Source organism: Triticum urartu, chromosome 6, assembly GCF_003073215.2.
Source record: "Triticum urartu cultivar G1812 chromosome 6, Tu2.1, whole genome shotgun sequence".
In the NCBI taxonomy this organism is placed as follows: Eukaryota; Viridiplantae; Streptophyta; class Magnoliopsida; order Poales; family Poaceae; genus Triticum; species Triticum urartu.
The window spans coordinates 494,974,770-495,001,294 of record NC_053027.1 but is presented as its reverse complement, the minus strand read 5'-3'; the positions used below and the strand labels follow the sequence as shown (position 1 = coordinate 495,001,294).

At 46.0% G+C, this 26,525-nt stretch overlaps 1 protein-coding gene across 3 annotated transcripts; it reads left to right on the top strand.

Annotated features, from left to right (window-relative positions):
* Positions 1-7,234: 7,234 nt before the first annotated feature.
* Positions 7,235-12,891, top strand: LOC125514530. 3 transcript variants are annotated; one of them, XM_048679870.1, is made up of 3 exons: positions 7,235-7,681; positions 11,284-11,900; positions 12,007-12,891. In XM_048679870.1, exons 2-3 carry the CDS (start codon positions 11,335-11,337, stop codon positions 12,773-12,775), a joined length of 1,335 nt encoding a protein of 444 aa, XP_048535827.1. In that variant the 5' UTR covers positions 7,235-7,681; positions 11,284-11,334; the 3' UTR covers positions 12,776-12,891. The 3 variants fall into 3 exon arrangements, with proteins under 3 accessions (XP_048535827.1, XP_048535828.1, XP_048535825.1); XM_048679871.1 differs by having other exon boundaries at positions 11,261-11,900; XM_048679868.1 differs by having other exon boundaries at positions 7,236-7,681; positions 11,297-11,900.
* The last annotated feature ends 13,634 nt before the right edge of the window (positions 12,892-26,525 follow it).

Sequence of the window (26,525 nt, the reverse complement as noted above, 5' to 3'; positions counted from 1 at the left end):
CAAGTGTTGATGGTGAATAAAACCACTAAGTTCAAGAAAGGCAAGGGTAAGAAGAACTTCAAGAAGGACGGCAAGGGAGTTCCCGCGCCCGGTAAGCAAGCTGCCGGGAAGAAGCCAAAGAATGGACCCAAACCCGAGACTGAGTGCTTTTATTGCAAGGGAAGTGGTCACTTGAAGCGGAACTGCCCCAAATACTTAGCGGACAAGAAGGCCGGCATCACGAAAGGTATATGTGATATACATGTAATTGATGTGTACCTTACCAGTACTCGTAGTAGCTCCTGGGTATTTGATACCGGTGCGGTTGCTCACATTTGTAACTCAAAGCAGGAGCTGCGGAATAAGCGGAGACTGGCGAAGGACGAGGTGACGATGCGCGTCGGGAATGGTTCCAAGGTCGATGTGATCGCCGTCGGCACGCTACCTCTACATTTACCTACGGGATTGGTTTTAAACCTCAATAATTGTTATTTGGTGCCAGCTTTGAGCATAAACATTGTATCAGGATCTCGTTTAATTCGAGATGGCTACTCATTTAAATCCGAGAATAATGGTTGTTCTATTTATATGAGAGATATGTTTTATGGTCATGCTCTGATGGTGAATGGTTTATTCTTAATGAATCTCGAGCGTAATGCTACACATATTCATAGTGTGAATACCAAAAGATGTAAGGTTGATAATGATAGTCCCACATACTTGTGGCACTGCCGCCTTGGTCACATAGGTGTCAAACGCATGAAGAAGCTCCATGCAGATGGACTTTTAGAGTCTCTTGATTATGAATCATTTGACACGTGCGAACCATGCCTCATGGATAAAATGACCAAGACTCCGTTCTCGGGAACAATGGAGCGAGCAACCAACTTATTGGAAATCATACATACTGATGTGTGCGGTCCAATGAGTGTTGGGGCTCGCGGTGGCTATCGTTATGTTCTCACCTTCACTGATGACTTGAGTAGATATGGGTATGTCTACTTAATGAAACACAAGTCTGAGACCTTTGAAAAGTTCAAGGAATTTCAGAGTGAGGTTGAGAATCAACGTGACAGGAAAATCAAGTTCTTGCGATCAGATCGTGGGGGAGAATACTTGAGTCACGAATTTGGCACACACTTAAGAAAATGTGGAATAGTTTCACAACTCACGCCGCCTGGAACACCTCAGCGTAATGGTGTGTCCGAACGTCGTAATCGCACCCTATTGGATATGGTGCGATCTATGATGTCTCTTACTGATTTACCGCTGTCATTTTGGGGCTATGCTTTAGAGACTGCCGCATTCACTTTAAATAGGGCTCCATCGAAATCCGTTGAGACGACATCGTATGAATTATGGTTTGGGAAGAAACCTAAGCTGCCGTTTCTAAAAGTTTGGGGATGCGATGCTTATGTCAAGAAACTTCAACCTGAAAAGCTCGAACCCAAGTCGGAAAAATGCGTCTTCATAGGATACCCTAAAGAAACTGTTGGGTATACCTTCTACCTCAGATCCGAAGGCAAGATCTTTGTTGCCAAGAATGGATCCTTTCTAGAGAAAGAGTTTCTCTCGAAAGAAATAAGTGGGAGGAAGGTAGAACTTGATGAAGTATTACCTCTTGAACCGGTAAGTGGCGTAGCTCAAGAAAATGTTCCTGAGGTGTCTGCACCGACTAGAGAGGAAGTTGATGATGATGATCATGAAACTTCAGATCAAGTTGCTACTGAACTTCGTAGGTCCACAAGGACATGTTCCGCACCAGAGTGGTACGGCAACCCTGTCTTGGAAATCATGTTGTTAGACAACGGTGAACCTTTGAACTATGAAGAAGCGATGGCGGGTCCGGATTCCGACAAATGGCTGGAAGCCATGAAATCCGAGATAGGATCCATGTATGAAAACGAAGTATGGACTTTGACTGACTTGCCCGTTGATCGGCGAGCCATAGAAAATAAATGGATCTTTAAGAAGAAGACAGACGCGGATGGTAATGTGACCATCTATAAAGCTCGGCTTGTCGCCAAGGGTTATCGACAAGTTCAAGGGGTTGACTACGATGAGACTTTCTCACCCGTAGCGAAGCTGAAGTCCGTCCGAATCATGTTAGCAATTGCCGCATTCTATGATTATGAAATATGGCAAATGGACGTCAAAACGGCATTCCTTAATGGTTTCCTTAAGGAAGAATTGTATATGATGCAGCCGGAAGGTTTTGTCGATCCTAAGAATGCTGACAAGGTGTGCAAGCTCCAACGCTCGATTTATGGGCTGGTGCAAGCATCTCGGAGTTGGAACATTCGCTTTGATGAGATGATCAAAGCGTTTGGGTTTATACAGACTTATGGAGAAGGCTGCATTTACAAGAAAGTGAGTGGGATCTCTGTAGCATTTCTCATATTGTATGTGGATGACATACTGTTGATGGGAAATGATATAGAATACTTAGAGAGCATAAAGGCCTATTTGAACAAGTGTTTTTCAATGAAGGACCTTGGAGAAGCTGCTTATATATTAGGCATCAAGATCTATAGAGATAGATCGAGACGCCTCATTGGTCTTTCACAGAGTACGTACCTTGACAAGATATTGAAGAAGTTCAAAATGGATCAGTCAAAGAAGGGGTTCTTGCCTGTATTGCAAGGTACGAGATTGAGCTTGGCTCAATGCCCGACCACGACAGAAGATAGAGAAAAGATGAGTGTCGTCCCCTATGCCTCGGCCATAGGGTCTATCATGTATGCTATGCTGTGTACCAGACCTGATGTAAACCTTGCCGTGAGTTTGGTAGGAAGGTACCAAAGTAATCCCGGTATGGAACACTGGACAACGGTCAAGAATATCCTGAAGTACCTGAAAAGGACCAAGGAAATGTTTCTCGTTTATGGAGGTGACGAAGAGCTCGTCGTAAAGGGTTACGTCGATGCTAGCTTCGACACAGATCTGGATGACTCTAAGTCACAAACCGGATACGTGTATATTTTGAATGGTGGGGCAGTAAGCTGGTGCAGTTGCAAGCAAAGCGTTGTGGCGGGATCTACATGTGAAGCGGAGTACATGGCAGCCTCGGAGGCAGCACACGAAGCAGTCTGGGTGAAGGAGTTCATTACCGACCTAGGAGTCATACCCAATGCGTCGGGCCCGATGACTCTCTTCTGTCACAACACTGGAGCTATTGCCCTTGCCAAGGAGCCCAGGTTTCACAGGAAGACCAGGCATATCAAGCGTCGCTTCAACTCCATTCGTGAAAGTGTTCAAAATGGAGACATAGAGATTTGTAAAGTACATACGGACCTGAATGTAGCAGATCCGTTGACTAAACCTCTCCCTAGAGCAAAACGAGCAAAACATGATCAACACCAGAATTCCATGGGTGTTCGATTCATCACAATGTAACTAGATGATTGACTTTAGTGCAAGTGGGAGACTGTTGGAAATATGCCCTAGAGGCAATAATAAAATGATTATTATATTTCCTTGTTCATGATAATTGTCTATTATTCATGCTATAATTGTATTATCCGGAAATCGTAATACATGTGTGAATACATAGACCACAATGTGTCCCTAGTGAGCCTCTAGTTGACTAGCTCGTTGATCAAAGATAGTCATGGTTTCCTCTTATGGACATGGGGATGTCATTGATAACGGGATCATCATTAGGAGAATGATGTGATGGACAAGACCAAACCTAAGCATAGCACAAAGATCGTAGTTCGTTTGCTGTAGCTTTTCTGAATGTCAAGTATCATTTCTTAGACCATGAGATTGTGCACTCCCGGATTCCGTAGGAGTGGTAGGAGTGCCTTGGGTGTGCCAAACGTCACAACGTAACTGGGTGACTATAAAGGTACATTATAGGTGTCTCCGAAAGTGTCTGTTGGGTTGGCACGAATCGAGACTGAGATTTGTCACTCCGTATGACGGAGAGGTATCTCTGGGCCCACTCGGTAATGCATCATCATAATGAGCTCAATGTGATCAAATGATTGATCACGGGATCATGCATTACGGTACGAGTAAAGTGACTTGCCGGTAACGAGACTGAACAAGGTATTGGGATACCGACGATCGAGTCTCGGACAAGTAACGTACCGATTGACGAAGGGAATTGAATACGTGATTGAGTAAGTCCTTGACATCGTGGTTCATCCGATGAGATCATCGAGGAGCATGTGGGAGCCAACATGGGTATCCAGATCCCGCTGTTGGTTATTGACCGGAGAGTCGTCTCGGTCATGTTTGCTTGTCACCTGAACCCGTAGGGTCTACACACTTAAGGTTCGGTGACGCTAGGGTTGTAGAGATATGAGTATGCAGTAATCCGAAAGTTGTTCGGAGTCCCGGATGAGATCCTGGACGTCACGAGGAGTTCCGGAATGGTCCGGAGGTGAAGAATTATATATAGGAAGTGTAGTTTCGGCCATCGGGAAAGACTCGGGGTCACCGGTATTGTACCGGGACCACCGGATGGGTCCCGGGGGTCCACCGGGTGGGGCCACCCATCCCGGAGGGCCCCATAGGCCGAAGTGGGGAGGGGAACCAGCCCATAGTGGGCTGGTGTGCCCCCCCTTGGGCCCCCCTGCGCCTAGGGTTGGAAACCCTAGGGTGGGGGGCGCCTCCACTTGCCTTGGGGGGCACTCCACCCCCCTTGGCCGCCGCCCCCCCTTGGGAGATCCCATCTCCAGGGCCGGCACCCCCCAGGGGGCCTATATAAAGGGGGGGAGGGAGGGCAGCCGCACCTCAAGTCTTGGCGCCTCCCTCTCCCCTGCTACACCTCACCCTCTCGCAGAAGCTCGGCGAATCCCTGCTGCGATCACTGCTGCATCCACCACCACGCCGTCGTGCTGCTGGATCTTCATCAACCTCTCCTTCCCCCTTGCTGGATTAAGAAGGAGGAGATGTTATCCGCTCCGTACGTGTGTTGAACGCGGAGGTGCCGTCCATTCGGCACTTGGTCATCGGTGATTTGGATCACGGCGAGTATGACTCCATCATCCCCGTTCTCTTGAACGCTTTCGCTCGTGATCTACAAGGGTATGTAGATGCACTCCTCTCTCCCTCGTTGCTAGATGACTCCATAGATTGATCTTGGTGAAACGTAGGAAATTTTTTTGTTTTCTGCAACGTTCCCCAACAGAGACATGGTTTGAAGGTTTCGCATTGCGGTTCTTCAGTGTGTGCCACTGATCCGGGTAGAGGTTCTTTGGTGCAATGTATGCTGATGTTGGTGAGTCCAAGACGGTGGTTTTCTCACGATCAATCAAGTCCCACCACTCACTCGTCATCTTCTTTAGTCAATTATGGGTGGTTGGTGCGTCGACAAGGGAAGTCCAGTTGAAGTTGTTGCTCTTCGCAGTGATCGGTGTTGGTCGAGACCTGACTTTGATGCTCTGCTCAGGGTAGATTCCATTGCGTCATGTTTGTAATGTCTGTGAAGGCTTTTCTTCGGATTAGCATGGACGTGGTGTTTGTATTATACTTGTTGTTCGTGTGAGAGGTAGTCTCTTCTAATTGATTTTTGCCTTCTAAATAATATGATACCCCATTGACCTCTTGAGATTTTTTTTTTTGACGAAATCAAGTTTCCTCAAATTTAGACGAAATCAAGCGGTCAATAATACTTTCTAGAAGGCATCCTTAAAGCAGCCGGCTGCTAGTGATTACAGGAGGGAGAAGCCAGAAGCAAAGTTTCTAAAAGTAAATGTGGATGCAACTTTCTTTAAAGAGGAAGGAGCAGGAGCCACACCAGCCGTCATTAGAGATGGAAAGGTAATTTTGTTGCGGCTCGGTGCAATTTTATCCTTACTTTTTTTTTGAAAGAAAAGGCAGACCATTGTCTGCCTTGTGCATTCAAAACGAGACGGGCCTCGGATGACCAGAGGCTAATTATTTTATCCCTACTGATGCAAATTTGATGACATGCAAAATGGTTTGAATTTTGCTACTTTTCTGGGCTTTTACCGAATGAAGGCTGAATCAAACTCACTAAATGTCATTAACTTTTGAACTGAGCAAACAAGATGGCTGGACTCAAGGGTGGCAGTCTTCGCGGAATACGTGTTCTCAGCTACGGCCACTGGGACGGTCATTTTAAACATTGTTTTCTTTCTGCTAACGAAATCACATGTGCTAACTAATTATAATTTTTTTAATGAAAATCACTTGATCGAGTAGATAACTCTAGACTGTCTGGTCAGCAAGCTCGTGGACGATGTATCTGCATTTTAAGATTAATAAGGCTAGCTTTGGCGACCTTCACTTCGAAATAAAGATTTTGATAATGGAAAATAGCCCTCGGAACCTACTTCTAGATGCACTTGATATGGAAAAAGATTTAGCAATTCAGGAAAAATTCAAAAACCTTCGAAACTTTTTTTTGAATAAGCTCGACCTATTGGTGCACCCGTTCGACAAAGAAAACTCCCATAAGAAATCTGGGCCAACAAAATTCCAAGACATTAATGATAATAGATCAGGATCATTTTCACAAAAATTAAATAAATGGTAACTCTAATATAGTGCTGATTTTTTTCCTTTTTTGTCAACAATACCACGGAAGTCATTTCTTCACAAAAAATAAAATAAAAAACACGAGTGTAACGCTTGAGCAAGTTTTTTTAAAACTCATGATTTTCGACCACTTTTGCAATTACTATTTTTTCTATAAAAAATAAAAACGGGTGCAGCTACCCCAGCTTCCAAGGGTTCCCCTCCGGTCGATAGTAGTTTTGTCGATGCCCCCATGCCCGACCTCCGTATTGTTTTTAGAAAAAACAGGTGCAGCTACCCCAGCTTCCAAAGGTTCCCCTCCGGTCGATAAAGCTGGTCATAGCAGGGAGTAACTTATATTAATGTCATGCATATGACACTGATTTAAGTTACTACCTCTATAGTGCAAAGTAACATAATAGTATTATCATAGACTCATTTTGCATCGGGAAGCGCTATGTTACAGTAACATATTATGTTACCACAATCACTTTTTTCCTCATTAAATACTTGCCACATAAGCAAAATTGTCTTAGGATGTGTTAAGTTACTAGTTACCCCACTATGACTAGCCTAATAGTCTCGTAGATGCCCGACCTCCGTATTGAGTACTATTGACTTGAGCCCATCGCTGCTCAATGCCTGGCTGTCCTGAAAGCGAAGTCGCAAGTGGGCGCTATGGAGTCCAGCTAGCACCGCCCGTCATCGCGTACGGGATCGACCTCCCCATATATCCACGATAGGTCCAATCAGCGGCTTCATTATTCAGTTCTAATCACCGGTTGCTTCCTCCGTAGCTAGCTCCCGTCCACCTGATCTGCCTTGCCTGCCTACTCCACTGATTAGTTAAAGCCAATGAATAGCATTCCTCCGAGGGTACTATAAGTGCTCGCGGTCGTCGTCGTCGTCGTCCCCATCCCCTCTCTTCTCCATCGCCTTCTAGCTAGCAGCAGCGCTCTCTTCTTGCTCTTCGCTATCCTGCCCGTTGTCCTCTCCCTCTTGGATCGATCCGGCCTTCGCCGGCCATGAATTGCGCCGGGGTCGCCGATGGGTTAGCTGCAGGCGAGCCGGATGCCGGCGTCGTCGGCCTGCCACGTAGGAGGAGCTGCCTGTAGTGTAGCTGAGCTATAGTGGTCGATCGATCTGCTGCTTCTTGGGGGGCGAGGAAGAAGAATATAGCCGAGGCTTTGGCGCCAGCTCTCAAGGACAGGTGCAGCTCGATTTCTTGCTTAATTTCAGAGTGATTTTGTGTTGGTTACTACTCTATTCGTTGCTTTCTGTGGTTTTGATTTGTGCTTTGGACGTGAGCTGGATATGCTTGCGATCTGGACTTAGCTTCTTTATTAGTATTTTTCTTCTAGAGATGATCACCGTGGAACAAGAGAGAATAAAGATCAAAGGTTGAAAAAAAGAGAAGAGGCCCCAATCCCCAGTAGCACATCACAGTTCGTAGTAGTAGTACCAACTCGTCCCCTCTCTCTCCCCTTTCCCCTCCATTCTTGTCGTAGGAGGGCTCTGCTTCTCTTTATTTACTACCTCCCTAGTAACACCATTGAGTTCAATCCTCCAAGCAAGATTGGGAGTAAGGACATCTCCCGTATCATCAAATTGACACAGCGGACTAGGCATCGACCATCCAGATGTGGACATTAAATGTCATTTTTTTTCTGAAAAGAAGGATTATCTCAGCATCTGCATCAAAATGTTGCATGCGGCCATCTTTATTGAATTATTTAACGGAGTCTGACAAAGCAGATACATGAATGACCCAAATCAGCTTCCTGACGACCTCAATCGCTACACCTACAAATTTGATGAAGTGCATTGGCGCATCCACGCACGCCATCTAATCTGATGGTCTCACGAGGCTGCCACACGGCGAGCCGATAATACCAATCGGTCTAGCAGACCCTCAGCATGCACCACATGCGCATATTTTATAATCTACCTCGCTATTTTTCGCCTTCCCATCTTTATGGAGAGATCAATGCATAAGCCTTGCCAGGCCCAACTGTTGTCCACACCGCCATGACCCTACACGCGTCCATCGACACATGTCCAAAGTTGGGGCCCCGCTGCGCCACTCCACCGAGAGGGGAGAGGAGGATGAGGAGGGCCGGGCGCCGACGACGGCGGGTGGCCTCCCCTGGTGCCCGCGGGAGCACTAGAGAGATATCCTATTTTTTGTCTGACCCATTCAAACGAATAGAGCAATAAAACATACGAAATTGAAGATAAGCAGATGAAATTTAATAAACTTTGGGATATTTACAACCAACCGGACAAAATTTAATAAGTTCAAATTAAGTTTAAACTAAACTAAACTAGGCGAGGTACCGGAAGCTGACCTCGTAAGCATAGCCTGTAAGGCCGTCGGTAGCTTCGACGCCTACCGTCGTCATCGTCTCGCAAATGGCGGAAGGTCCTCCATGCGTCGTGGCTTCCCCGCTTGACCGCTGTGGGGCGCTCCCAGACGCTTTGCTGTACCTTCACTGACTTGCGCCGCTTGTCTTCGGCGACATCAGCGGCTCAGATGTAGGCGACACGCTCAGACTATGCCAGCCCCACTTCGAGGAGTTGGTCGTTGGGCCGGCGCCGGCGGCGGGCGCTCGACCGCTCAGTCGTCTTGGACCGGCCGATGGTCCAAGCCTCCACCAGCACCCAAGCCGACGACACTTGACTATTCACGAACATCGCCCTTCGCGTTCTCGGGCCACCACCTCATAGAGGCATTTGTTTGTCCGCGAAGGAGGACACGCCCCGGCTCTAGCACCTTGGAGGTACTACTCTACATGCGAGTGTGGATTCGCCGGCACGAAGGGCTGCTCCTCCTTCTTCACGCCAAACGACCGCCGTCGGTTGCCCGCCTAGCGGCGGCGGGGAGGTCGGCTCCTCCTTCAAGTGGCGGTGCGGTGGGGGTGGGGAGTCTCCTTCACATTACGTACAATCTAGGTGTGATTGTGCGGCGGGGAGGGCGGCTCCTTCACGGGGCGTCCGATTTGGACGCCGCGGTTTCACAGAGGGGACGACAACGCCGACCGCGATTGGTTAATGACTGCCGGAGCATGATCTCCATCTATCGCGTGAACTCGTCATTAGTCGTGCTAGCAGCGATGAGCAGGGGTGCCTTCTCCTCCTCCCGAGTTGGCGTTGAACGGATCTCCTCTTCGTTGTCAGAGGAGGTCAGCTCCGGCTTTATGTTGAAAGGATCTCTCCATGATAAGTAGCCCTGATACCATAGGCGGCAACGCCAACGGATTCGGAGCTACCCCGGATAGCCGCTCGTCGGCCACCAGTTGGAGGCTTCTGATTTGTTGCCCATGTTGGCGGCCGGTGGTAGAGGTGTAGTGGTGTGTGGCAGGTTTGAAGAGGAGGAGGATAGGGCTTTGCGTCCGCGGCCGGGTGACTTTAATAGTCGGGGCAGGCGGACCGGCGAAGCTTCAATACAAGCAGCATAGGAGTAGGTCTCTAGGTCAACGCGCTGTGTGCATGTGGGTTGGCGTTTGACCTGTCAAGCCTGAGTGAATACACGACGTGAATGGTTATAGAACAACCACGACGGGAGAGGGGTTTCTCTGTGGGTCCAAGTTGTCACAGTGCAGCGTGGCAGACATTCGGACTCCCCAACCTCTTCAATTTGATGCCGGTTTGTGAGATTTCGGATGTCCGGACATCCAAACAGTTTTGATGAATCGCTTTGGATGACTAAAAGTGTCTGGACCGTAAACTTTTGCGGTCTCGATTTGGTGAGAGTGAGAAACAGCTACGACGATCAATTCTAGTGATCAATTTGTTTTTGGATGATCAAATGGATAGGAAGATCAATTTTATAATTGTGCCAATTGAGCAGTTGGATGTAACATCTTGCCGTTTTTTGAGTTTGTGTTAGCCTGAAAGCATTCTACTCTTTTGAGATGTGTGACTAAGTTCTTTGTGTTATCACCAGGTTCATAGTGCTCCATCCATGATAATTGCCAAATAAGTTGTGTGGGAGAAACTTGTCTCTCTCCTAATTAATATTATACACCGGGCATTGTATTATTATATCACAATTTGGTGGTTTGTATCGTAATATTGTTTGTATTTTCTATGTTCTTTTTATGCAAATAATTAGTCAGTACAGTATATCAGTGTTTTTGTCTGTATGATACTAACTGTTGATTCCTTCCAACTGTAAGGGGACCTGAAGTATGTCCTCTCGTGTCCTCTCGTGTCCTCTCTTGTAGTCAATATAGTATACTGTATTAGATTCAAAGTTATGCAATGAAGACTACTCCTATTATATTTTGGCAAGGAGGGAGTGGCGTATTAATGCTGAAGTTATGCGTGCATAATAATTATTTTTCCAAATTTTGGGTTCAGTTTATAACTTCAAAAATGCTACACCTATGTAATGTTTTACGAAACCTTACGTAAATCCTTTGATCGCTAATCAAACTGTCCCCCTGATTTTCAGTGTGGGCCTGCGCCCCAACTATGGCCCAATATAAGACAGCCACGTCGGATCGTACGTAAGTTACGTAGAAGACGTTATGTAGGTGTAGCTTTACTCTTATATAATTTGGTGAGGGTGAAACCAGAATTTCCCCGCTACCGAGAAATAGGAAAAACCCGTGAGAGAAAATGGGCTTGAGATAATAGAATTTGTTGGCTATTACAATATATACACTCTTAAAAGTTTGATGACATTTGGACTATGCAATGGCATGTGTACTACTAGCTTTTATCATCAGCAATGCAAAATTGTAAATCATTGCATATCTATTGCTGATTTCATTCTCTGCTGTAGCACGCTGATATCAACTCTGACAGCATGGATTTTCAGCACAAGGCGGAGGCAGTTAATTTCCGGTGACGCACACCATGGATCCCCAGACATTTGTGAGGCTCTCAGTCGGGCAGCTTGGCCTGAGGCTCCCCGGCGCAAGCGCCAGAAAGGCTTGCCACTGCGAGATCCGGCTCCGAGGCTTCCCGGTTCAGTTAGCTCCGGTGCCTCTGGAAAATTCTTCAGAGTTCCACCTTGACCCGCACGCCAACGCGGCGGTCTTCTCCCTGGACGAGCCCGGCCTCAAGGCGCTGCCGACGTCGAGGTGGTTCCGAGCCCCGGAGCCGCCGTGCCTCGAGATCGTTGTGTACGCGAGCAGGCGCGACGGCGGCGGGCACTGCGTCGGGTTGAAGCGGCGGCTGGTCGGGGCGGTCAGGGTGGACGTCGGGCCGGAGTGGCGCGACGGCAAGCCTGTGCTGCTTCGCCACGGCTGGACGGGCATCGGCAGGGCGGCGGAGCTGCACGTGCGAGTGAGGGTGGAAGCTGACCCTCGGTACGTGTTCCGGTTCGAGGACGAGGTCGCGCTGAACCCGCAGGTGGTGCAGCTCCATGGCGGCGCCAGCCAGCCCATCTTTAGCTGCAAGTTCATCCGCGACGTGAGGCGGTGAGTGCTCTGCTGTTGCTGACTGCTATGATATGAAAATTCTGGACAAAATGAAAGCTTGATGAGGTTGTTGATGTCTGATCTCTGATGTGTTGGCACTTGGCAGGGCGTCGCAGCCGGATCATTTGGGCGGGCAGTACTGGTCGAGCTCCGGAAGCGGCGTGGAGAAGGAGATGGAGATGGCGGGGAGGAGGAGGGAGAGGAAGGGCTGGAAAGTGGCGATCCACGACCTGTCCGGCTCCGCCGTGGCCGCGGCGTTCATGGCCACGCCGTTCGTGCCGGCGACGGGCCGCGACACGGTGGCGCGGTCCAACCCAGGCGCGTGGCTCATCGTCCGCGCCGACACGACGGGGTCGTCGGAGAGCTGGCAGCCGTGGGGCCGGCTGGAGGCGTGGCGGGAGTGCGCCGCGCCGGCGGGCGGCAAGGACGCCGTGTGCCTCCGGCTGCATCTTCTCCCGGAGCGGCGGGACGCGTGCGTGCTCGTGTCCGAGACGCCTCTGAGCTGCGACAAGGGCGGGGAGTTCTCCATCGACATGGACAGACAGTCGGTCCTCCCGGAGGACGCGGTGGCGTCGGAGACGCCGTCGGCGTCGTCGTACTGCGCGGCGAGCATGGGGGAGTCGTGCGCGGGCGGCGGGTTCGTGATGAGCTGCAGCGTGCAGGGCGAGGCGGCGACGGGCAGCAGGCCGCCGCTGGTGCACCTCGCCGCGCGGCACGTCATGTGCATGGAAGACGCAGCCATGTTCCTCGCGCTCGCGGCCGCCGTCGACCTCAGCGTCAAGGCGTGCCGGCCGTTCCGGAGCAGGACGGCGGCGGCCAAGAAGAAGACGGTCGCTGGCTCCTCTTCCCCCGATCCCCTGGAGCTCGACACGTAGATTAGCTAGAGCTAGCAGTCCTCACTCCTCAGTCAAGCATCAGATCATCCATGGTCACTCTGTAAATCCACTTGTTTCGACTAAACTTGTTGAAAGCACTACCGGTTTTTTCTGAACCTGCAGACACGACGACGATTCAATCACGCAGAGGCGCAGTTCGCAGGATGGCTCACCCTTCGTGGCGCCCCTTGACCCTCTCAGAGCAAGTATAATAGTACCCAGTCAGCAGGCTATAAGAACTTTCACGTCATCGAAATCATAGCTGGAAGAGAGAGAGAAAAGAGAAAAGAAACAAGCGGGCGCTTCAGTTATCGCCGGCTACAGCGCTGGAAACAAAAAATCCAACCCACATGCAGCCGGGTGAGCTAGCGCTTCATTCATTCCCGCCAATCAGCATGCGTCTCCTTCCCTCCTTTCACATGCACGCATTAAGTATTGATAGCTAGTTTACAGTCAATCTAATATACTAGCAGGCTATTACGAAGGCTACAAGTGACATGGCGTACATATATAGCCGGCAGCAGGCTTTCTTATTAACCATGCTCTCACGCCGGGCCTCGGTATAGGCTTTGCCGCCACAACTGGGTGTCCGGAGCGTCGTTGCCTTGGACGTGAATCTTGCCGTCGCCGCGACAAGGACCCAATGTCGGGTTCCTCGGATGACGCGACGCTCTCCTCAGCGGCGCGCATGTACCTCCAGTCGTTGCTTAGAGCAACTCCAATCGGCCAAGCCAAATAGACGCACGGTTTGTCCGTTTTTTATTCGTTTGGGTCGGTCAGATGAACAAACGCATCTATTAAATATATATATATATATACACACACACACACACAACAGCACTATGCTAATCCCAGGATTAAAATAGTTATTTGGATCACAGCAGCCCCTATATAGGGTCTGATGGACCCCTCCCGAACTTCCCTAAACTGCTGGCCCAACCAGACAGCATGCCACCCGATCCCGAGCCGCCCCGACAGGATCCACCCGATCCCCTGATTCCGAGCCGACCCACTCCCCCTCCTCGCCGCTCCTCCCCTCGATCCCCGATCTCCTCCCCTCCTCGCCGCCCATCTTCACCGGATCCGCCGCCTCCCCCGCCCCGTCTACAGCTCCTGGTCGGCCGGATCCGCAGCCTCCCCTCCTTCCCCAGCTCCTGGCCGGCCACCGGCGCGGGCGAGCGAGCGACGGCGGACGCCGGCGCGAGGGAGCCCGCGTCGCCTAGACGCGGCGAAGCCGCCATGGACTTCAGGAAGCCGCATCCTCGTCCCATCGCCACCGCCCGAAGCCTTGGCAGACCAGATGACCGGCACGACGCAAGCTACGGCGAGCGGCGCGACCAACGGAGCAACTCCTCCGTAGAGGCGACATCTACTGCGACCTCAAATTCAGCAACAACAGTACATGAACTTCCTCCCAATTTTGCATTCTTCTTCAATCTTGCCTTCTCTGACCTTCTTGCTTCGTGCAGATGAATTTCGCGTCCTCTGCAAGACATGGATTGCCATCGAATTCCTCTCATACCTCCACGACGAATTGTTCTCAAGGTGGCCTATCAGCTGCTGGAAAAAGGTTGGCCGACCTTCTAGCCAGGGTATGGTTGAACTTCTTCCTTCCTTCGGTTTGTTATTTGCTTACAGCTATGTGAAGTTCAGGTGGTGTGTGAGCATCAGTCCGGCTACAAAAGCTTTTTTAAAATCTGCCTGCCTGCTTAAAACCATGTGAAGTTCTGGTAGTGTATGAGCCTTAGTCCAGGCTACAAAACAGCATTGTAAAATCTGCCTGCCTGCTTACGGGCATGTGAAGTTCAGGTAGTATGTGAGCCTCAGTCCAGGCTACAAACACTATATAATCTTCCTGCATTCACATTCACATGTGCAAAAGCCATGTGAAGTTCAACTAGTAAGTGTGCTAGAGTTCAGGTTGGTATGTGTCTGGTTCTGTGCAAAAAAAATAAAAGGAAAATAGAACATGCATGTGATATGACATGAAGGTCAGGTTGGTATGCACTAGCAGTCCAACCATTCAAAAACTCATGAAGGTTCAGGTTTTTTAACTGTAGATAGTATTTCCCCTTTGCAAAACAAGAAGTTCAGGTTGTGGAGAGTGCTCAGTTCAGGTACATATAAGTAATCAAATATTGTAGAATTAAAAAACATGATGTGAAGTTCATTCTGTGAAGGGTGCTCAGTTCAGGTACAGAGGCATTGGCAGATGCTTAGCTCAGTGCATAGTGTGATGGCTCTCACCACTTTTATATGAGAAGTTCAGGCTGTGAATAATGCTAAGTTCAGTTACAAAGGTATATGCAGATATAACTTGTGTGCTAATAGACATTTTTTTCTTTTATGTCAGCAAGACGAGAGACGCATGAAGAAGCTTAGAAGTTCCCAGCAACAAGTACACAATCCAAAGCCTGTACGCGTTGCACCACCCCCTCAATGGGTCACACCTCAAACGCACCAACAGCATTACCAACCTGCTCCAGACCAAAAATGGATGACACCTGAAACACACAGATACTTCCAAGATGCTGGGTCACAGCCCTATCCGCACAGGTTTGCGCCTCCACCTAATTGGGTGACGCCGGAAATCCCCCGCGGATTATTTGTATCCACCAGTAGACTCCCAAGCACGCCGATGGAGGAGGGGGTTAGCTCAAGTCCTGCGTGTAACTCTGGAGGTTATCCTGGTGTGCCTCATCAATGCCAAAGCGAAGCAACTAAACCGGATCCCAGGACAAATCCAACAGCAACACACACACGGAGGAGAGTGATCTGCACACTACCACCGTTTGATCCTGCTGCTGCTGCTACAAGTCAGAATTCTACGGGGCATAAGGTAGATGGATTGCTTCACAAAACAAAAGAGCAAACCAAGACCAGGATCGCAATACCTCCATAACCACCTCAAGCAAAAAGGATGCAAACAAGAGAGAGGCCATCTTCAGCCCTCCTTCCTCCTCGTGATCCACTGCTGCATCCTGCTATGATTACTCCGCCATGCCCCATCCCAGAGGGACAGCAGCCGACACCGGCGGAGTTGCGATCATACACACACGTAAGTGAAACAAAAAATATTTATATACGCATCTTGTATTATCTGCACATTTTCTGCTCCCTCCAGGATAACAAGTTCATAAACTGCATTTTAAGGTGCTGTTTGGATTATTTTTTTTCTTTTTCTGCAGACGCCAGATCTACCGGATTATCTAATACCAAGACTAAAGATGCGATTCAAAGATGTAGAGAAAGCAAGGGAATTTTATAGTAGATATGCCAGACACGCTGGTTTTGGAATCAGGAGGACGGGTGGAAATGACAACCACAAGTATTTTGTTTGCGCCTTCCAAAGGATACACACATCTTCTGTTTCAGAGGCCAACAGGAAGCGAAACAAAACATCACAGAGGACGGGCTGCAATGCAAGAATGAGGGTGAAGGTGCAGGAGGATGGCACATGTGTGGAAGTGGACATTGAGTACAATCATAATCACGAGCTCATGCAAATTGATGACATGCTGGTATTTTTGCACTCACACAAGAATTATGACCCCACTATTTTGGAGTACGTAAAGCTCCTGCAGTACCATGATGTCAAGCACACAACAATCATGTCCATGCTATCTGAAAATGAAGATGGAAGCTACTTCCTAAGCATGACAGGACGAGACCTGCTAAACCAGTAAGTATTCAAACACCCACATACTGCAATGTAAAATAGCATCCTAGCTCACAACCCTTTGCTAGCAAAAAATAAACAAATGCATGTTTGCATGTGATTTGCAGGAAAGCCATGAATGCAAGGAAAGATGATTTGGATGATGTATTGAAACTTGTTTCATTCTTTAAAGACATGAAGGCAATAAATGATGAGTTTTTCTATGACATCCAAGTGGACAAGGACAAGTCAATTAAAAACATTTTCTGGTCCAATGCAAGCTGCCGAGGAGCCTATCAAGACTTTGGCGATTGTGTAACATTCAACACGACTTACAAGACCAACAAATTTCATATGCCCCTGGGAGTGTTTGTTGGAACAAACCATCACTTGCAGTCAACGATATTTTCTGTTGCCCTGATAAGAGACGAAGATGCAAAGTCATTCAAGTGGTTGTTCGATACATTTCTACGGTGCATGAACAACAAGCACCCAATTTGCATTCTAACAGGTGAGTTCAAAAAAAAACTCCTCAAGTTTCATCATCTTTTCAGTCTATGGGTCTGTGTTGGTTGGGTACATTGGTTTTGTCTGAAAATAATGTAAAGAATGCAGTTCAATCACTGTAAGCACAGAAGTCCAACTAGCAGTACAAGAAAGCAAAATTATCTGTCACATGTTTAAAAAAAATTAGTTACGAATGTGAAGTTCAAATACATGAATCATAGAAGTTCAAGGACAAATCTATAAGATAAATATATCTAGCATGTTTAGAAAAATATAGTTATTTACGTGAAGTTCAAGCACTGCCACCACAGAAGTTCAACAACAATGCTTTAAGAAAATTTTTGATTGCGACACTACTAGTTTGTCCTACTACTAACTGTGAAGTTCAAGCACTGATACCAAAGAAGTTCAGCAACGCTGCTGTAAAGAAAAAATACATGTGACATTCTTAGATACCATACTGCCAAGATGTGTAGTTCAAGTACTTGTACAACATAAGTTCAGCATCAGTACAAAAAAAGAATCAAGTTCCATTTTTTTAATTCATGCAGACCAATGCCCATCGATGGCGAAAACTATACCACAATCATTTCCAAACACCGTCCACAAGCTATGCCGTTGGCACATCATGAAGAAGTATAGGGAATACCTTGCGTTGCTGTACAAAAAGTATAAAACATTCAAAGAGGAGTTCACAACTATATTAAACTGGCTGCTGATGCCAACGGAGTTTGAAGATGCCTGGGCTAAACTCGTGCACAACTACAACCTGGAGAACGACCAGATGATGATGCAACTCTAGAGTGATAGGAAGATGTGGATTTCAGCATATTACAAGAACATTTCTGTGCTAGAATGACTTCCACACAATGAAGCGAGAGCATGAACCACGTGCTAAAGAAAGGGTTTGTCAAGGGGACCCAGAACCTACACAAGTTTGCTAGGCGGGTCAATGCTTGCATACAAACTCGGATGCAGAAGGAGAACGAGCAAACAATGACCAACATGGTATGATGACAAGTACAAAACACCCCCATCATGTTCTGTTTTACCTTCAACATGTGCACTTTGAATTTAAAAAAATGAAACCCATGACTCTGCTTCGACTAATATCTCACTTTTTGACATGTGCAGAGCAATCCTATGACAAAAACAACTTACGGCTACAAGGAAGACATGTCTATCAAGTACACGAGAGCCGTGTACACTGAGATGAGGAATAGGATGAGAAAGGCCACGCTATTTCGCGCAAAGCGTACAGCAGAGCCCACTAAGTACCTTGTGTACTACCACAACAAGCCTGTCCATGATGATGAAGAAAGATTTTCCTAGTCAAAGCATGAATTCCAAATTGTAGCTGACCCAGAGAAGGAAATATACGAGTGTGAATGCAAGCTCTGGACACACACAGGTGAGCGAAAAAACAAGATCGTTAAATAGCTAGACTAGTAGTATCATATCAAAATTTATGAAACTCATTGCTGGCTCAAAAACTATGTATTCTGCATTCATCACAAAAATGCAGGCCTGTTCTGCCTTCACATCATGAACATACTGGACTACATCAAGCCTGACAAATTTCCAAACAAGTATATCCTCAAACGGTACACAAAGACTGCAAGATCAGAACCAACCTTTGATACAAGGGACTACAACACAACCGCATCGGATGGCAGCTCAAGGCTATCGAAGCAAGACATCTTGCTGCAGCTGAATTTGATGGTTAACAAGAAAGGATGTGACCAGTAATATGACAGAGCCTACTATGTTCTCAAGAGGCTTGTGGAAGAGCTTGATGCAATACATTCGGCAAATCAAGTGGATGCTGACAAAAGGATGGCTGAAGAGGACGCTGAAATTGAAGATGACCTGCATTATTATGCAGCTAAAATGCTCAACACCGCCGTTGAAGCCAACCAATGCAAGCAGGGTGATGGCCAATCAATGGAGCAGCGACAACAAGAGATGATGAAATTGTCGTTGTATTCTGAAACAAAGGGTAGGAAGAAAATTACTGCAGCAAAGAAAAGTGACAAGAGAGCTCAAATGAAGGCACCACCTGCAGGAAGAGTCGCCGTGCACGATGAGAACGGAGTGCCACTTGGACACAGGAAATGCAGTGTGTGCAACCAGGTTGCGGGACACAACAAGCTGACCTTTCCAACACTATTGGAAAGAAACAATGCTGAGGAGATCAAGCAAACCAAATCTCAAAAACAGCAGCCCAAAGTTATGGAACAAAAGAAGAGACCACACCCAAAGAAAGCAAGCAGCAGACTTTGTAGCATATGCAAGGAGTATGAACCACATAATGCAAGAAATGCCCGAAGCACGCAGATGCTGAAAAGACAAGCAAAATGCCAGAGAAGAAACAGAAAGCAAGACCTAGAGCCAACAACAAGAAAGTGGTGGAAGATGAAGAGGAAGACGAAGATGAAGACACCGTAGAAGAAGAGGAAGACGAAGAGGAAGAGGAAGTGGAATGCGACGATGAAGAGGAAGAGGACGATGAAGAGGAAGAGGTACATGTCAAGCAAAAACCTCTACCACCAAAGCCTAGGAGGAGCGCAGGGCTCATGAACAGTTAGAATAGGTCAATTAACACAATGCAAACTTGTGTCATGTCAATGTGCAGAACATTATGTCATCCCCTGGTAACATACACTGTGAAGTTCAAGTAATATTACTGCAGAAGTCCTGGTATGTTATGGCAGGAAGTGATGTGCTGGTGTTGTATTGCATGAAAGAGCAAGCAGTAATAAATTGAAAAACATATACTATGAAGTTCAAGTAATATTACTGCAGAAGTCCTGGTATGTTATGGCAGGAAGTGATGTGCTGGTGTTGTATTGCATGAAAGAGCAACCAACAAAATAATCATACAGTTTTGAAGTTCATGTCAGCTTACAGAAGAATTTCTGGTATGTAAAATCGATGTAGGAAAAGAATATGCTTAAAAAATAAAGTTTCGCCGCATAAACTGAGGTTAGCAGGCCTAAGATAACGCGTTCAAATGTGAAGTTCTGCTTGGATACGCGCAGAAGTTCATGTACAATGCAACAAAGATAAAGAAACGTCAACAATATTTCTGCACAGATTTACATATGAAATACGTTCACACTTGAAAAAACACAAAAAAACAATTATAGATTCTACGCAAAAGCATACATATTGGTTGGGTTGAACATTACCAATACATTACACAACACAAAATATCCTCTCCATCTGAAACCAGCAACCCAGCCACATCTCAAAGCAGAAGTTCAAGTCTACGATCATATGTTGGGAGCCCAAAAATAAACAACAAAAAAAATCAAGCAGTTCAACCAAAACCGAGGCAGAAGTTCAGGTACATCTGTTGGGGCAAAAACATTCAACACATGGATACTGAAAAATGACGCAGTACATTGAAATTCACAAAGCCTAATCATTCTTCACACCAAATGCATTTGTCCACAATATCATAAGTAATAGTGTTGCACCTATAGATACACAAATCACTAAAAACATTCTTACAACCAAATCTTTACGGAATTGTTCCAATCATTATCAAACCTAAAAATCTGTATGGAATCAAATCTACAATGAAACTAATGCTTCGAATTCACGGACCAAAGGACTGGATCTCTTTAGGGAGCTCTGAACGCACGACTTCATTCTTCTCGGTAAAAATCAGAGTGTGCATGAACTCAGTCTTCCAGTCATCTGCAGCAGCATGCAAACAAAGAAAGGTGAAAACGATGGTTTAGTAACGGATATCTAAAACCACAGCAGGAGTGTCTCAGCAAAAACACACAAGAATAATCAAAGGATGATGAGACAAGAACAAAGACAGAACATACTTCCACATCACCAAAATCTTCAACAAACTCGTCGCCATCATACGAAGAGCAGAACTTCACGGCAAAGAAACCACAATCATTACTCTTCTGCTTCGGAACATCGATGAAAGTCGGCCTGTTTGCAATAGTCACCCAGTTAGGCTGCTTGCTCGCCTTGTATGCAGCCTTGCCATACACCTCCTCGAGCAACCCAACAAATCTCTTCATCTGCCGGAAATAACAAAATTAGATGAAGTCAAAAACATGTTAACCAAAATAGTTAAGTTCAGGTACATAAAAAAGTGACACTTGCATAAGATCCACCTAAACAAAATAGCAGAAGTTCAACTTCTAAATGACAGTCAGTTCAAGCAGTATTACCAAAACAGAGACATCAACATATTTTGTCAACACAAGGCATAATAAACTTCGTGTCAAACAAGAGAATGTGAAAGGAGGTTCAGGCTAAGAAACACTCATGATACTTTGGCAGTCCCCGTGGAAACTCGTTCGCGACGTCTCCATATTATCGTAAGAAAGTGAATCAAGGATGTCAATGCTCCCACGATATCTATTCACCACGTACACACTGTAGTGCGCCATTGTGCCAATTGGCTTGAATAGAATCAAGAAAACCTGCAAAGAATGAAAGGACCGGTGAACGTAAACTATAAAGCATATGTACTCAAGAACCGTCATGAACAAAAACTTCTTGACAAACTCAGCAAAAGGATGCACATGAAATTAAAAAAAGCAAGAGTTATGAAAAACTAACCAGCTTTGCATTAAGAAGGTCTTCTTCCTTGTGAACAAACATTGGGAGGAGACCAGCAGATTTTTCTGCATCAAACTTTGGAACTGTTGCGGCGTAGAAATCATACTCCAGGCAGTACTGAGCATTCACCAAAACACAATTAAAACACCTCCCAGATGCCACTACAACAAAACTAAGGCAAAAAAAGGAGATAGAGGTGCAAAGAACTAAAACCTGTATGAAGTAGGGACTAAGTACAACCCTGTCAGCACTAGTGAAAATCTCAGAGGTCTCCGGCTTATCCTTCCACAAATTTATGAGATAATCCATTATGTCTCCTTCCATCTGTTGCCCTTCACCGAAAAGCGTATAAAGGACACGTCCTGTGAGGTCAATCACATTCCCAGGGATGGTAAACATGCAGTAGCTTGTCCTGCAGAATACAAAAGGATGGTAAAAAATATATTAGAAGTTCAGATACAACAACAAACAGAAGTTCAGACACTATAACTCAAAAGGCAAGAGGAGACATAAAATAGAAGTTCAGATACTACAACAACGACAGTTCAGACAATACAACAAACAGAAGTTCAGACAATATAACTCCAAGGCAAGGGAGAAATGAACAGAAGCCCACATACTACAACAACAGAAGTTTCAGACACAGAGTAGCATCTCTGGCAGCAACAAAGTTAAAGAAGAAGAAAACTCACTCAGAATACTTCTCCAGACCGTCTTTACTCAGCACATACTGTTTCAACTTCCGGACCTCGGATAGATGAGGGTAACTGTATTTTTTCAGGGGAGCGACAGGAGAACACCACTTCAAAGGCAATCTTGATGCTCTCTTGGAGGAAGTTATGTTCCCAGACTCAACTGCCGGTTTCCTCCTGGTAATCACAGCATTCTTTCCACCTCTACCAGCAACAATACCAGCATCACATTTAACATTCTTCGGGTAAGCAATCTTCTCAAAATCATCATCGGACGAAATCACTTCTGCTTCGGCTGCTTCGACTGCATCAGCCTTCCTGTAGCAAGGGTTTTTTAGAGTACCACGAATACCACCAGCCTGCTTCCCCAACTTGGAAGGAATGAGGGTCCGAGGTCTATCATCTTCTATCGAAGCTGTACTCATCGGTTCCTCCCTAGGCTGGTATTCCTGTGACCCGAGGAATGAGTAGTGGTAATCGGTCAACTCCAACGGATCCACTGTCAAAGAAAAAAGGAAGAGAAAACATCACCATTAAAATACAACTGAAGTTCAGGAACATCACAATGTGCAGTCCAACTAATAAAGATGACATGGTTACTACTCAAGCTGACCTAAAAAAATTAGTTGCAGTAAAAAACTAAATGAAGTTCAGGCACAACCAGAGGCACAATGCAAGATAAACCGATGAACTGGAAATCATCATCTCTGAAGTTCAATTAGAAAAGAAAATGCTCATGTCCATTTAAGCAATGGAAGGACAGAAATTACTGAAACAAAACACACAAGCAAAATTAAAAAAGATAGAAATGAAGTTCATGTACAAAGAAAATGCTCCTCTCCTTCCGAAACCAGCAGCCCAGCCAGACCTCAAGCAGAAGTCCAAGTTCAGAGAAAAATATGAAGTTCAGGTAGAATAAAAGATGCAGTGCAGGTAAGCAGTACAAGTTCCAAAAATACTTACATGTGTAGTAGCCAAACAGAGCTTGGAAGTCTGTCTCAAACAGGTTAGAAGAAGCGATTGAGTACAACCACGTCTTCCTGATATCCCCGATATTCTCATGGGAATAATTTGCAAGAACCCCGTCATGATACGAATTAACATTCGTAAGCATGAAGAATCCGCAGTCGATACTGCCATCAAATGAAGTAAAAGAAATAGTGTTAGGACAAAAAAAAGAAAGCCAACAAATTAAACACGTCGCAGCTTAAGTACAACTATAGTTAAACAGATGTGATAAAGAGAAAAAGTGGAACTCATACTTGTTTTGCTGCTGGGGGACATCAATCCAATCCAGATGGAAATTGTCGATGGTAAGAGGACTGAAGGGTGTCTCCCTGTCGTTGCTGGCATCCTTCCAAAGCCTCTTGGTGTTGTCTGTCATCCGTCAAAACAGGCGTACCGCACATTCATCTTTTGGTCCATAGTAGGAATCGAGAAGCTGGAACCTTGAATTCTTCAGGTCAAGGAATATCGACAACCAATGACCGACACCACCCATGGAAGCAGGAATCTCAGGCGGGTCAAAAGTAGGGAAAACAACCTGAAGCATCATAAACACACGAATCATTAAAAAATGAGAATTAATATCAGAATGGTACGAAAGAAAAATAAAACAAATATTAACACAGTGGATCGCACTGCAAAACTAATACAGAGGCAAAGAACAAGATATTGCATACCGAATCATGTGCATCCATGCTATCTGGACCACTCGCCATGAAGTACTTCCTCACACGGGAATCAAATTGACCTCTGAAAATCTTATCCTAAAATAATGCAGACAACACCAACATATGAAAAAATACAAAAATGAGACGAACAAGTTTTAACTAAAATGGTAAGGAACAAAATAGAAAAGAAATCACTGTACGGTTGACTTACACAAACCCAATACGGCAGGATGAGTTTATCCGATCCCTGGTACTTCGCACGTAGACAGTAGAGTGCACACTCAGCCACATTAGATGTAAGCATTCCACGAGGACCAAAAGATATTGCGACTTCTTGAACAGAAGCTTCACACTCCTTGTTTCGGAACATAATCATTTCTCTAAAACAAGCGAATAGAAAGTAAAACAAGTTCAGCAGCAGGAACTCAGGAAGTTCATAACACATGTTAGCACAGAAGTTCAGTTATATCATAATAGGCAGTACAGTGCAAAAGAGGCCAGAAGTTCAGCACCAGAGAAGCAAAAAAAAACAAGAAGTTCGGGTACATAGAGTTGGGAAGTTCAGGTAAGAAACCACAGGCAGTTCACAGGGGGTACATGGATGATGTAAATATTGAGCAGCTGCACTCACCTCTTGGAACGATCATTCCTAAGCCTAGTTACACTGTAATAAAAGTCATCAACCTTCTTTCGGACGACAGCAAGGTCGCTATCTGCTCACCAAAAGAAAATAGCAATTAACAGCAACACTCAAAGCACATAGATTCATGACAGTTTCAATTAAGACCAACATTCAAGCACAAACATTCAAAACATAAGCACATCTCAGTTGCTACATCAGAAAAGATAAAACCACAGCATCATAGACATCACAACCGATGCATTACAAACCTCCACCCACATAGAAAATAGGTTCACTTAACATTCTTTACAACCCACACGACAAACAACAAAACCAGAAGGTCAACTTAGACTACACAGGCAGTTCACAGGGGATATCATGGACTAAACCAAACAATAAAGAGGGAAGGGGATGGGGAAAGAAGAGAGAAGCATGCTCCTCTCTTCATGGATCCTTGCCTAGACCAGTGGCAGCACTGGAATGATCAATCTCCTCTCCATAACTATCGCTTTCGGTATCTTCATCATCGTCTCCAGTAGACGTTGCAGCGTCGTCGGGAAGGACACCACCAGCAGCTAGAGCAACTGGAGAATCTGAAACAAGAAAAACATTTGATTGTGCCTGTACAACATCAACATCAACTGATGGCTCTGCTGCAGGAGACTTCTCCGGGCTTGCAGCAGCACTACCACCAGTTTGTACAACAGACTCAACATGATCTTTCTCCAAAATGATGTCTCCATTTGTCTTGCCCTGCTCAGCATCAGAAACCTCAGCGTCAATGGACGAAAAAGGTTCAGTCAGGACCACCCCGTCGGAGCAGCCGGTGCCTGAGACGGACATGTCTGCAACCTTCTCTGGAGCAACACTAACATCATCATTCTGCTGCTGTAAAAAAGAAACAAAAAGTCATTACAAAGGGCTGACTAAACCTCATGCACAGGGGCAGCAAGTCCGTCTCAGGGGAAAACAAGACAAATGGACAAGAAAAAATGGTACCTTATTTTCACTGCCATGAACCTCATCAACTATTACGCCACTAGCGGGAGCAGGTTCATGCACAGGGGCAGCCTCATGCACAGGAGCAGCTTCATGCGCAGGTAAAACATCCTCCTCAACCCTAGCATCATCATCAACAGCCTACAAAAAGAAATCATGTAGAAAATAAAATACCTAATCAGCAGAAGTTCAGATTGCATAATCAGTGAAGGTCAGCTATCACAACTGACATATAATGGAAGTCCAAATACAGTAAACATAGCAGGTCAGATATCAAACTACTCTAAGATACAAAAGGGAACAAAAAAGGGCTAGTCATGGAAGTTCAGGTGATGTAGCAGTTGAAGTTCAGGTTCTATAAACAGAGAAGGTCACATAGGAACACTTGTGCTAAAAAACGGTTTACGACACATGACATCAATAACGGGCACCTATGCCTACAAACAGTAATAACTGAAAGCTAACATTGAACATTATTGCAAAGAAATATCAAAAGCCAGCATAAACAAACCTCTTTGGTACGCTCCACGTGGCCTCCTTCACGACCCGAACGAACAGAATCCTGCCTCTCAATCTGTCTCACAACAACACTTGCCTCATCTTCAAAAGGCTTGCAATGAGCATCCTGCATTTCCTTGAACAACCCAACGCTAGTCTGGAGGTGGGAAGTGCTCTGACGAAGCTCTTCAAGAAATTTAGCTTCAATAGATAAGACCCCCTTCGAAGACTCAGCATCAAATCCGTTTCCGGGAGGAAGAATCCCATCAATGCGACTAAGACGCTCAGCAGTTGAAGGAACACGAGCCAACTCCCCACAAATAGTTTCAAGAAGACTGTCAATCCTAACCAGAGAAACATTGGCAGCTTCAAACAAATTCTCGGAAGAAACGCCACCTGCAGCACTCACACAAGCAGAAGAACCTCCTGGATCTACAGGGGGGCACTGGTATTAACATCCCGGAAGAATTCAAATCTTGGGGAAGTTCCACTTCCTAGGCCGGCA

Coding starts and splice junctions, on each gene's coding strand:
- LOC125514530 (XM_048679870.1), top strand. CDS start 11,335: ATGGATCCCCAGACATTTGTGAGGCTCTCAGTCGGGCAGCTTGGCCTG. Junction 11,901..12,006: donor TTCATCCGCGACGTGAGGCG/GTGAGTGCTCTG, acceptor GGCACTTGGCAG/GGCGTCGCAGCCGGATCATT.